We start from the raw sequence: 13006 nt of genomic DNA, 5'->3' as shown, positions 1-13006 counted from the left end.
GTGTAGCTTTTTAAAGGCGGATTGATGTAAGCTTCCTCTTGGAAAATAAGAATGTTTCAGTCTTTAAATAGACTGCTTCAAAATAATCAAATACAGATTATGGTGTTATTCTGCGATTACGGTGGCTGCAGTAGTGGCATTTCAACAAAAGCCACTTAGGATTAATTAAGACACATGAACTTTTGCATCAGCCTTATTCTGACATTTTGCTATAAATGCTTAGAATAGAAATGATTGTACATGCTTCTTTCACTGCTGCTGTTGATTTTTGCGCATTTTTAAATAATTTGTTGGCATAAAAAGGGAAAAAGAGAATGTTTGTACAGCTCAAAGTGTTTGAACATTGTCAAAGTGTTTTGGCAATTTATATTTATGATGACGATAAAGCAAGAGATGTGCCATGTACATTTAAACTGGTCCTAAATGTTAGGAGAACATTTAGCAGAAAGGAATTAGGTTTTCAACAATGCAGTGCAAACTGTTTGTTGTGTAACTGTATGCTGGCTTTGGCCCTTTGTCACTGGGCAGAAAGCCAAATGATCCAGGTTAGGAAGTACATTTGTGTTAGACTGTTTCTATCAACTGGATTTAGAGCAACATTGAAGCTGTAACAGACCCCAAAAAAAAAAAGGTTTTGTGCTTGTTAGCCACGCACTGGACTTCCCTGTGTGCTCCTTACTCACATCAAGGCTGTTTTCATTATAATTTTACTCCTCAGTGAGCAGTGCTCCGACTCGTACTGTTCAACTTCCAGCTCATACTTGCTGATGAGCATTTTTACTTTATTGTAAATGGGCTCACAGTGGGGGGAAAATAACCCAAAAATATCAGCTCAGCAAAGTCATAAGTCAGTGCAAATGTTGGCCTGATATGATGCAACATAATGTCTACATTAGAAAGTGGACTCTTTAGTAAAGACCTAACACACAAATTCATGCAGTCAAGACATCATGTGCAACAGCAGGAGTAAAACAACACTGGATTCAGAGCTGAACATTTGAAGTGTACTGATAATTAAACGCTACCAGGATCTGGTTTTAAAAACAAGAGATCCGCTGAGCTGAGAATTGCTGAAAGTGGTGAATTTGAGACTCGAGGCTTTCAGCGTGGCATGTATAATGAAGTAGCATCTCTGCTTCCGGACAAAGAAAGCAAAGAGTGAGCTGTGAATACAGGCGTGAAATTGCTGATTAGAAAGTTGGAATGTATTGAAAGAAAACATACACTTGTTCTCTCTTAGGCTGGCATTCATTTCTTATCTACTCTGGCACAAAACAAGAAAAACACCCGTCTGAGCCAAGAACAAGTAAAAAGGTGTTATTATTATAATATTTATCAAAACACCAATTTGTACATTATTGTGGCTACTGTCTTTGCTTTATATCACCGTCCTGAGCATTAGGAAAGATGCTGCTACACTGTGTGGAACAGCTGTGTAAAGCCACCACCATTCACCTCCATGCACCGTCATCTGTCCTGCTGTTACAGCTGCTCCGTGTGTTGGCGAGACTCAAGTTTAGATTATTATAATATACTTTGGAGGATAAAAACATCCTGTTATTTCAATTACATTATGATGGCGTGGCATATTTTTCCTCAACTTCCCCAAATCAAATGTATGTGTGTGTGTGTGTGTCAGATCAAAGTCAAGGATTGCTTAATACTAATATTATTTATTATTTAAAACACATTAATGAGCTGCAACATTGCTCTACATTCCTATATGACTGTGAACACTGGCACGTCTGAGTCACTCCTATGTATACATGCCTGCTTTTTTCAAATGCTGCAGCACCAACTGTTAACTCATGTCTGAAAATAGTCCCCGAACAAATACAGCGTTTACTTTCCTCTGAGTAACCGACTGCATCTAGCTTCTTCGAAGTGTATTACTTCCTAAATCAAAGTGGATTTTTTAGTGACGCGTGCTTTGACATTTGTGTGATTGGGAAGGCTGGTAAGCTGAGAGGCGCAGATCGACTAATGCCTCGTTGTTTTTCATCTTTTAAAGATTTTTCGTGACAGCGTGACATAAAACCTGGAGTACATTCAGCCTTCTTCATCCAACCCACACACCAGCACTTCGCAATCGTCCCCATCGCTCTACTATTGGCTACCGTTTTGAAGCACTGAGTACAGCGTTTTGGCCGTCGACATGTTTTCTTTAGAGCAGCAAACAACCATATTTGGACGAGAAGGTGGAGTGCTGTGTTCGTTAGTAAGCTGCATCCGTAGGCTGTACGTATGCATCCTGCAGACACAGATATCTGATTGTTAGTGCAGCTTACATTTAAACAAAAATAATGCACGTATTTCACTCACTGGGAAAACAAATGGAGCCCAGACTTCTTGGGTGGGTTGTTAGCTCAGTTAACTGCACGGTAAGACATAATATTTTCCAGGAAATCACCACGAGTATGCTCCAGGGGTCAAATTCAGAAGATCAATATCAGAATAGCAGGTAGTGATCAAGTTGGCAGCCACCCGTCACACAGCAGTCTTTATAATGCATAACTTCAGGCCCAAATACAGGTGAAGTATGTTAGTTATGGAAAGTTCATCACTACTCTAAAGAGGCCAAACCTGTTTGTATACCAGGCTGTAATTGTGATTTTTGATACCTTTAAGTTTGTCATTTTAAAACTGAAGTCTATGGAGACTCATTCGTTTTTTCAGTCCTGGAGGTCGGTACTTGGTTTCTGCTAAGAGAAGTTTCAAAACTGCCATTTTTTAAACGTTTTTCTTTTTCTCCTCTGTTTCTCAGATGGTGTCCACTCAGTCTCAGCTCAGTGCATTCTCCAAGTCACCATCATCACAGATGAAATGCTGTCCAACAGCATCACGTTGCGATTGGCCAACACCTCCCAGGAACATTTCCTGTCCCTGCTGCTGTCTCAGTTCTTGGACGGCGTGGCATGGGTCCTGTCCGCTGCCCCTGAAGACGTTGTGATCTTCAACATCCAAGATGACACGGACGTCAGCGCTCGCATCCTCAACGTCAGCTTGTCGGTGGCTGTGCCCGTGTTTGGGGAGGGACACCAGCGTCCCGGTGGGCTCGGTCACGGAGGCGACGGGCCGGGGAGAGGGGCTGAGCCTGGGGAGTTTTTTGGCTCGGAGGAGCTCCAAGAGAGATTGTATTTGAACCGCAGCCTTCTCGCTCAGATTTCCTCCCAGGAGGTTCTTCCCTTTGATGACAACATCTGCCTGCGCGAGCCGTGTGAGAACTACATGAAGTGTGTGTCGGTGCTGAAGTTTGACAGCCTGGCGCCCTTTGTTGCATCCGATACCATCCTGTTCAGACCCATCCACCCCATCGCTGGGCTGCGCTGCCGCTGTCCCACCGGCTTCACGGGGGACTACTGCGAGACTGAGATCGACCTGTGCTACTCGAAACCGTGTGGACCTCATGGCGTGTGCCGCAGCAGAGAGGGAGGCTATACCTGCGAGTGCTTTGAGGACTACACAGGTGAGACACTTCACTGAACACAATAAGCACACTCTTAGACACAACTTAATTCAATAATTGACCCAGTTATGTTGCGTTCATGTTAATAGACATATGAAAAGAAAAGCTGTCAGCTTTCGGCCTCTTTGCCTTCTTCCACATGTGGTGTTTTCTTAACTAGTATCTAACTCATGGGCCTGATCCACCACAAGGCTAACACAGAGAGACAAAGACCACCACTCATTTTTTTCCTTTGCTACTCTTGTGTAATGCGTCCTTGGGTTTCTTGAAAGGCACTGTACAATTTGACAGTGTTTGAATTTAACAAAAGTGGGGAAAACAGTTTGTTGGTTTCACCTTTAGTTGCAACGATTTTCTGGCATAGTTTGCAAAGTACTGTGCTTTGTTGGAGGTTGTTGAAGTAGGTCTGTTTTGAGGTACTAAATCGTCAACAGGCATTCTTGTTGGCTCACTAGGGAAGGTAAAAGCATCGTGCTGCTGTACAAAGTTGTGTTATGGCATTTTTATATCACATAAAGATTTATACGAGTATAATTGTGGACGGTGTTTGCCCTGGGATAGACTGGCGGCCTGTCTCTCGCTCTATGTCAGCGCCCAGCAACCTCGAAGTGAAATAAAAAGTTAAAACCTAAAATATTGTATTAAAAACCCTCCTCTAAACTTCAGTTGCCAGGTTTTGCACCATTCTGCTGTGTGCAGAAATGAAGTTTTAGCAAACTGTCACTTTCAAGCTCCATGAATTCCTGCTGAAAAGCACCTGTCTTCAAGTGTTTGGTCCCACTAGAAAGTGAAGCAGACCAGTTTCTGCCAAGCTGTTCACATGTCTGCTTGTCTCTTCACAAACTCCCACGGGGGCTTTAATGTCTGCATCTGTCCCTTTCACTCCCCTTTTCAGCTCTTTATACCCACAGACCGTCCACTTCACTAATAACCCGCTCAGCAGACACAAGCTGAGTGATGACTTATTTGATTTATCCTCATGCAGTAAGTCACAGCAGAAGTAAGCATAAAAACACGAGCTGATTAACTGCTACACATCTGTGTGACCTCTGACTCACTTACCGGAACAAGATCCATAAATATCAGAATACTTTTTCTCCTTCTCTGTTTGTGTATTTGTGTCACAGCCACTGAATAAACTGTATAGTTATAGACATTCACACCTACACTTATGGGCTCAGCAGTGGACGGGGTCTCAAAACTAAGATCCGAGGAACAGGAAAAGTGATGATAAAACAGCTCTGTTTGCTCTCTCATGTTTTTTTCTGAGACTGGGGACATTAAAAAAAAGTTGTTTACTGTGTTTTTCAAAAAAAAAAACAACAAGACCACCAGAGCCCTGAGTGGAACAAGGGGAGGAAATTATTAAATATACATGGCTACAGATGGAGCGTGTCCCCTAGCTGTGAAATACCCCACGGCTGAACAAAAAAGCATCACAGAGCGCACACAATGTCGAGACGGAGAGGACAGAAGCTTCCATTTCCAGTGATAATGAAGGATTAATTTATCACTGTTGGCAGCAGAATGGTGAAGCAGTTGCAGGAATTGTAATTCATTCATTGCTCTAAAAATTATTCACGTCTTCAAAGGGTTAAAGAGGGTCCGCTCATTCGGTTTATAGTTAAGGGGAAAAGGGGGAAGTTGAAAAGGAGTTTAAAGAGAGTGAGAGCTAAAATATGCTAATTCATACAGTTTGAATATTAGGCTAGTTACCCTGTCTTTTTGTTGAGAGGTTAAGTGGGTCAAATACTGACTTTTTAATGTGATTTAAAGTTTCATCTTGTCTTTGAAGCCCCCATGATCGTATATTTATGATTACAGAGGAGCATTTTAACACCCTCTTTTCATCTTAGCTTGTTTATAACACAGAATAATATATACATATCTATATATGTGCACTTTATATGTCAATAATTAATATTCACAGTCAGAAGCTATGTGTAAGTGTAAGATATAGACTGTATATAAAAGATGGAGAATGTCACCTGCTTATGCTAACTAGCTTCTTTTTTAGATTATATGTTTTTGTTAGTTTGCCTGCTAATTAAACTTAGCACACAACTGCATCTTAGGCCTCTGAAAGTTTTTCTCTATATCAGCTATTATAGCTTTATTATGTTGCCTAGCAACCACCTACCAAAAGGCTAAATATGTTCCTTTCATGGTGTTTATGCATCTACAACACCTTAAGTTTTGATTTATTCATAAATACATTCAATAAATCTGTGTGATGTAAGGCATGCAGTTAATAAATAGCATTATTAAAAACCCAGCAATACAAAATATTATGAAGGCATATTTTATTTAATTTTTTTAATATTTTTTTTTATTCTCTATTTTGCATGCTGAAGCAGAAAATGCCCTTACAACAGCTTAAAACGACTATAAATCTTTTATTAAGTGTTGACATATCTCATACATATTCCATAAAAGGGTGTAAAATAAAGAGTGCACATTACATATTTATTCTTTACTTACTGAAGGGATGATACTTAAATAAGAGACAGTTGTTTTGGAGCTGATTAGTTTATGCGCAGATGTGTAGCAGCTGTGGAATCAAGAATGCAAACCTGGTGAAGGAGCACTTCACTTCCTGAATAATCCGAAGATGATTACATTGACTAAGATCTGCTTGAAAAGGCCTCTAGTTTAAAAAAAGAAAGAGCTGAACTGAAGAATTGCTGAAAACCCCGCTGTTGTTTTTGTGCTCTCATTAATAGCGTTGCTTCCTTTGTTCCTCATCAGGCAATGAAAGATTTTTTTTCACCTAGAGCTGCTCACAAAGACTCAAATAGTGTCGGCATTTGAGTGTGTGGGCTGGGTGGCTCCGAGTCCAGGTTGAGTGGCACTTACATATTCTTGCACAGTTGTGGGTGTTGGAGCTGTACCGCAGGTGCTTTTAACGTGAATCAGCAGAGAGGGAGTGAATGTGCGAGTGGGTGAAGTGGGCGTATTTTTGTCCACAGTTAGCTAGATTCATTTGCATCACTTGATGAGGTTTAGACCCCGATGCAGAGCATTACCTGAATATGATGCAGCGGTTTACAGTTTAAGATGTCTCACTTAATCGGTTTGATCACCCAAGGTCATTTATACACGGTTATACATGACGTATTCTCTGATGTACAACTCCTGCTGCCGTTCCTCAGTTCATCGCTCTCTACACTTCGATGGGGCTCAGTGAGTGTGTGTGTGTGTGTGTGTGTGTGTGTGCACGCTCTAAATTGCTCGCTCTGTCTCTTTCAGGTGGGTGGCTAAGTGCTGTATAGCTGTGATTTTGTGTAAAGAAAGGTGGATGGACAATCTGTGCAAGGTTTATGTGTTAATGGTGCGTGTGCGTGCGTGCTGGGCAACTGTTGGACTGTAGGCGTCACCAGATGGTAGCAGGACAGAAAATGAAAAAAAGAAAAAGAAACAAAAATGTATAACAGCCATCATCGTAGCTGTTTTTCAGAAACACGGAGTAAATGATTTGGCTCCTCCGATTCATTCTGTAGATGACGAACAACAAGACTGTTGTCCTGCTTTTGCTCTCACACATGGTCGTCTTAAAACACACGGCAGGAAGGATGCTCCTGTTTTCGAGCTCGCTGCGTGAACGTGACTTCTCGTAGGAATCCTGGATGTGTTTGTGTTGATCATTCAGCAGATAACTACTGACCTCCACCTCCCTGTGATGATGAGATTTTTTTTTCCTCTTTGCTAATTCATACAGTCATTGAGAATACATTTGTGGGCTTTTAGTGCAGACATGGTTTGCAACAAAAATATTCACACTCACAGTTACAAATCGCCATGAACTCCTGCCAGACACACTGCAAGCCACTACAATTTTCCTCTGAGAGATGGCATGAATAAAAGTGTTACCTGTCGGTGTGTGTGTGTGTGTGTGTGGTGTGTGTTGTGTGTGTGTGTGTGTGTGTGTGTGTGGTGGTGTGGTAGTGTGTGTGTGTGTGTGTGGTGTGTGTGTGTGTGTTTTGGAGTTTTTTTAATCACAGCATGTGCAAGATGCAACAGCCTCACTTTTTCTAAAGACTTTAGCTTGGGGCATCAGTCGATATGGATTCCCTGAACTGACTACCTCGCGTCTACCTCACTGTGTGCCCTTTGTCTTTATTTAGCAGTCAGTGGTGTAGAGAGGTACACGAAACACCTGTAAACACCTCAACTTCAATTTCAGGGATTACTTGTTTTATGTAAAAAGATCCAGGACATCAAAAACTCACAGAGCATGTGTGGTCTTAATGCATGCAACAGATGATTTGACTAGTGATGAGGAAATCTAATTTAAGTGAACAAGTCACATTTGCCTCATTCTTTGTCCCTGATTTTTCCCTCGTATTTGCCTTAATTTTTTATTAATTAAAATTATTTTTGAGATGATAGAAAATGAACGGAGAGAGAGATGCTGAGTGATCTGATCTCTGTGTTATACGTATGTTTGCGTGTGTGCGTGCGTGCTCGTGTACCCAGATGACAGATACAGCCAGAGGTCATGTATCAGTTGGGCTATCGATCACTTTATCTCATTATTCCCGAGTGGTTGCTCGCTTTAGCTGAACACTTTGCATATGCTCGCCCTGACTTCCTTTCTGTTACAGACAGGATTCTTGTTTGTTCTGTGATAGTGGATTTTACTCCCGGTTACTCTGCGTTTTTCGGTGCGTCCGGAGGGATCCACCCACCCGCTCTGTTTCACTGAGGAGGAGCGCTGATGCTCTTCTGTTACCTAGCAGCTCAGAAACACCCAGCTCTAAGATCTCCGAGGAAACGTCCCCTCTAGGAACGGTTTGCACAGACGGGTGGTGCAGAGCTGCACTACGACCAGATATGTTTTTTTTTATGTATTTACAGCATCCATGCCGTCATACTCACCCTGCTACATCAAACACAACAAAGCGATAGGCAAAACATGCATTTTTTATTGCTAATTGGCCTCAGATGAAGTGCAGCTGAATGTTGTTTTTATGTGCTGAGAGTGTGAGCCATAAGGAGTAGGTGTTGTTTACTGAGATAGCCAAATAATTATTAGGTTATTTTGTCATGTTTTGATTTTCAGGGGTACATTTAGTTTTTTTTTGTTTCTCTCTCAGTGTGACGATCCTGTGGGATTTATGATTATCTAAAAATACTATGAACCCATTTTGCAGATAAATTATCAGAGAAAAACATGAATCATTTTGCTATTTGTGTAGGCAGAGGTGTTAATATGCTATTTTATATTCCATGATGTTATTTGCTTTGAAGCTTTTAGTTCATTTTTACAGTTTGATGGTGCCAAAAGTGACGTCGGCCTTATTTTTAGCTATAAAGTTTAATTATGGTTATTAGCAGAAAAGCTTATCTACAGGGCTTGCTAATAATATATAAAGACTGTGTAATGTATATATTTAGATGTACTCACAAGAAGTAGAAAATGAAGGAGCCCAGTGGTTCCTCCTGTCTAAATTAAAGCGCGATCTCTGAGGTGTCTGTTCAATTTGCTGCTTAATGATTCATGCCGGCAGCAAACAGAGAGTGAGGGCACTGGATGGACTTATAGAGGTGCGTAAACAGAGCACAGGAGATGTGTCTGAATTATTGATCAGGACATTGTGTGGAATTGGGATTGTGAGCCCGTCCCCGCCCTGCTGCGCCGCTCACCTGGCAACACAAAGCTGCCATTTGCAGCACCTGTGGTGCAGGCATCTCCGCAGGGAGCCGGCAAACACTGAGAAGCATTTTACCTCAGATCAGTGAGCATGATCTCTACAAATTGCTACCAAAATGTTCTGACTAATGTGCTTTTCCACAGTAAAGAAAACCTTGATGTTACTGGGACTTTTCTTCAGCTTCAGCTTCAGTGTGTTTGTCCACAGCAACTGCTTAAAGAAACAAAAGTGCTCTATTGCCTAAACAGCAAGTTGCTGAATTAATAACAAGGTTGCCAGCACTGTAACAAGAAGGTTTTATTTTTCAGCTGGCTGGCCATCAGTGGCTGTTTGCTCTCAGGAAGCATCAGTAAGAAGAGGACAGCTAATATCTGCAGGATGACAGGTTGGAGCCACTGTTCACTGCATCTGGAACAGAGCACTGACAGATTTTGACTTTATGCCACTTCAGGAAAGAGCGCACTTAGAAAGTGTTCACGATGGAGACAAAATACACTGTTGTCCAGTTTTGAGATATTTTACTCATTTTTCCATTTAATATTCATTTTATCCCACAACTCAGAGTTGAAGCAGCAGTTTATCTTTTAACCTCCCCATTAACCATCGCATTTTTATTCTGCAACCCTTCGGTGGGCCCTGATCCCCAGCTGGGATGCTAAAAAAGCAGTCTACAGTTCATGGCAGACTGGGTGGTTCCCGGGTTGTTCCTGGCCAAATTCCTCTCATCTGAGGAAAACGTCTTATTAGCGATTATTAATAAGAAGTTATGAATAAAGGAATGAATACTATGTCGATGGTTTTCTGACTGAGAGAAACTGTGCTGTGAGAGCGTATATATCGGCTACAAATGGGCCCAAAAATGTTGTTTCTCAGCATTAATCTCTGCATTCTGAACGTGTCTCTGCTTTTGTGTTTATAAAATCTTTTCTGTTAATCAATAAACCTTCAGAGTCAATATCAGGAAGTCTCGACCGGCAGTTCCTGAATTTATTGAGACTGAATGGATGTTTTCCAACAACGGCAATAAAACAAAAAGGCGTGCTTTCTGTGGACTGTGAATGGAGTGATTAATAGTGAAGGAGTAAATGAAAGGCCTGTGTATCAGTGCTGTTGGATGAAGATGTGAGCTGTGTGTGTGTGCCAGTGTTACAGTAGTGCTGCACGCAGCGGAAGTCTTCCACACTGCTGGCTTAGTGGCTTTGACACAAATTCCTGTTCGCCCGTGGGAGAGCGAGCAGTCTCGCCTCAGCAACCGCTGCAGCCTCCCGTCCCCCAGACCGAGACAAATGGCACATGTGAGACGGACAGCGCTGCAGAGAAGGATGAAGACTCATTCATGGAGTCACAGTACACCGTGTGTCGCTGTCCCACGGCTACCCTGGTCCTTCGCTTCACATTGATCACAGTCTTCCTTTACTGGCCTCATGTGACCTCTAACATCTCACAGTTCATCTCTGTGGATCTGGGACTGCAACTAACAATTCTATCATCACTGATTGAACTCTCAGTTAATCCAAGAACTGCAGGGTTTTTCCTGGCTCTGAATGGGTGACTACATGCGTAAACAGGATCTCAGTCCATGTGCAGTTTTTAGCATTATTCTACACATTTAACTGTTTTTCCTGATAGTTTGTTGATCACAAAATGCCTCTTATGTCTAATGAAACCCTATTTAACAAAACGGATTAACTTGGAGGTGCTAAAAAAGTCCTCTATGCAGACAAAACATCAACAAAAATATTTACCTTCTTATATTTTTGCTTTGGAATAATACTGATTTATTTGATTACCAACATTGCTGTTCGCTTATTTTCTGTTTATCTGTTTATTGATTAGTAAATGTCTTGTTTCCAGCCCGGTAGTTTGCCCAACCCACTATGAAACTTTACCGAACCCCAATGGATCAAAATAGCTAATTCTCGATGGAGTTCTAAAAATGATTTTTTTTTTTTAGAGGAAAGGTAGGAGACAAGCCCTTTTTTGATTTCAAGTGATGAACTCGTCAAGTGTCTGAAAGGTGTGGAAAAAGCAGGGAGTAATCATCGGGAGCCCCCTCAGTCTGCAGCAGAAAGTGCAATCATATCGTTTGAAAGCTTCAGAGTCTGAATGCACTTCCAGCTCGCTGCTTTTCAGCCATCGTGTCATTCTGCTGAATATAATTCAGCACAAACTGCAGCCTTATTCCCAGAGGGAGCAGAGGGAGTCATGCTGGGTGTGATACAGAGGAAAGAGACAGCCTGAAACTGCAGGCACTATCAAAGAGAAGCCAGTGTGCATGATTTCCTCTGATACACTCTGTAAACAGTGTCTCTAATTTATTTTTCATCGTCTCTGTTTCTGTCTAAGAGGTATTTATGAGCTGATATGAGGTGTTACTCTTGTGTAACGGCACATATAGGAGAGTTGCATTGACAGAAAATAGCATATAGCACTGCGACGTCCCAGATGGTATACCTGTCTTGTCACAAGTGATATGAATTCTCATTTCGCTCCCCTTCCTTTCTTCTATCCACCTCCAGGAGAACGCTGCGAGCTGTCGTCCCGCTCAGGCCGCTGTGCGCCGGGGGTCTGCAAGAACGGAGGCACCTGTGTGAACCTGCTGGTCGGCGGCTTTAAGTGCGAGTGTCTACCAGGAGGCTACGAGAAGCCCTACTGTGAGATGACCACACGAAACTTTCCCCCGCACTCCTTCCTGACCTTTAAGGGCCTCCGCCAGCGTTTTCACTTCACCCTCTCGCTCACGTAAGCTCCTCCTCCTCCTTCTCCCTGCAACCAGCTGCAACTCACCTGCGGCACCTGTTCTGCACCATAGCTCTGTGATTCACTCTTCATCGACTCCCACACCCTGTGTCTGCATGCTCACTCACCAATCCTCACCCCCGCAGAAGTGTGCTCTGCCACCTCACATTTATGTAACCATAATGGTGTTTAATAGCATTAATGGGCTCACTGAACAACAGCCATCTCCTGTAGAGCCACTTTAACTTTAGAGTATAGTATCTGTGCTGTGAATACACAATCACTGCTCAAACATACTTTCTGTTTGGCCCGTGTGCTCTGCACAGGCGCGCAGCATGACAAGTAAATGTTAGAAGGAAGGTGACCTGAAGAAGCTATGGTTTTGGAGAGGAGCCCTGCATAACATGGGGATGCTAATCCAACTGCCAAGAGTTAGTCTGATCTTATTACAGTCAGTGTCACCGGTCACTGTGAGCTGTGAGTCAGCAGCTGTCCTATTTTAGCACAGTCTCCCTCACCGGGACAAAGACTGGGAGAGACTAGAAATTGTGTGGCGGCATTACTTAGATTTAACCACCCTTGTGAATGTGTTTTTTTTATTCACAGTTCCTGGTTTTCTCTCCCTATTGTTGGAAAGAAGTCCTTGAATTCTTAGAAGAGTCAACATTTCTAAATGAAAATGTAAAATGTCATTTACATGTAGTCATGGTTTTTGCCGTCTGTTTTTGGCAAAAACTTTCTTCTAATTGCTTTGGTTGCTATTGTAATTGGAATGAAAGTGATGGCTCCTCAATCGGTACTGGAACTGTGAAAATGTGCAGCACAAACCAGAAATGGTTTGCACTCTTTGAAACATGTTAGCTGCAGTGCTGAAGCGCAGCTTTTACTTTGAGGATAAACCTTCTGAATTTACGGTCCGCATCATAGTTTATCATGCTGCACTGCCCCTCAGCTAGCAGTTAATATTTCCAGACAAAGATGCAAACTCTTTGCAACCAATTTAATTCAAGAAGAGCCACCAACTTCCAGGAACCACTCCCCATATACATGTTCTCCTAGCAACCAGCAGTTGTTACACATCCACTATGGTGCACAACTCCTGAGTTTTGCACATGTGAGAAACGTCACATGAAAAACTTCAGTAGGA

The 13006-nt window shown here is 42.2% G+C and overlaps 1 protein-coding gene across 3 annotated transcripts in view; it reads left to right on the top strand.

The window, feature by feature from the left end:
- Positions 1-13006, top strand: part of celsr2 (cadherin, EGF LAG seven-pass G-type receptor 2) — an 80114-nt gene that overhangs the window by 33049 nt on the left and 34059 nt on the right. For all 3 annotated transcript variants that reach the window (XM_005941466.3, XM_042228063.1, XM_005941467.3), the window contains exons 2-3: positions 2765-3466; positions 11640-11862. In XM_005941466.3, coding sequence (XP_005941528.1) covers positions 2765-3466; positions 11640-11862 — 925 coding nt within the window. The remainder of the gene's footprint in view (positions 1-2764; positions 3467-11639; positions 11863-13006) is intronic.

Source organism: Haplochromis burtoni, unplaced genomic scaffold (genome assembly GCF_018398535.1).
Source record: "Haplochromis burtoni strain Fernald_Lab_line unplaced genomic scaffold, NCSU_Asbu1 Contig_300, whole genome shotgun sequence".
NCBI lineage: Eukaryota > Metazoa > Chordata > Actinopteri > Cichliformes > Cichlidae > Haplochromis > Haplochromis burtoni.
Note: the sequence above shows the minus strand (reverse complement) of the source record. Positions and strands in the feature narration are given on the sequence as shown.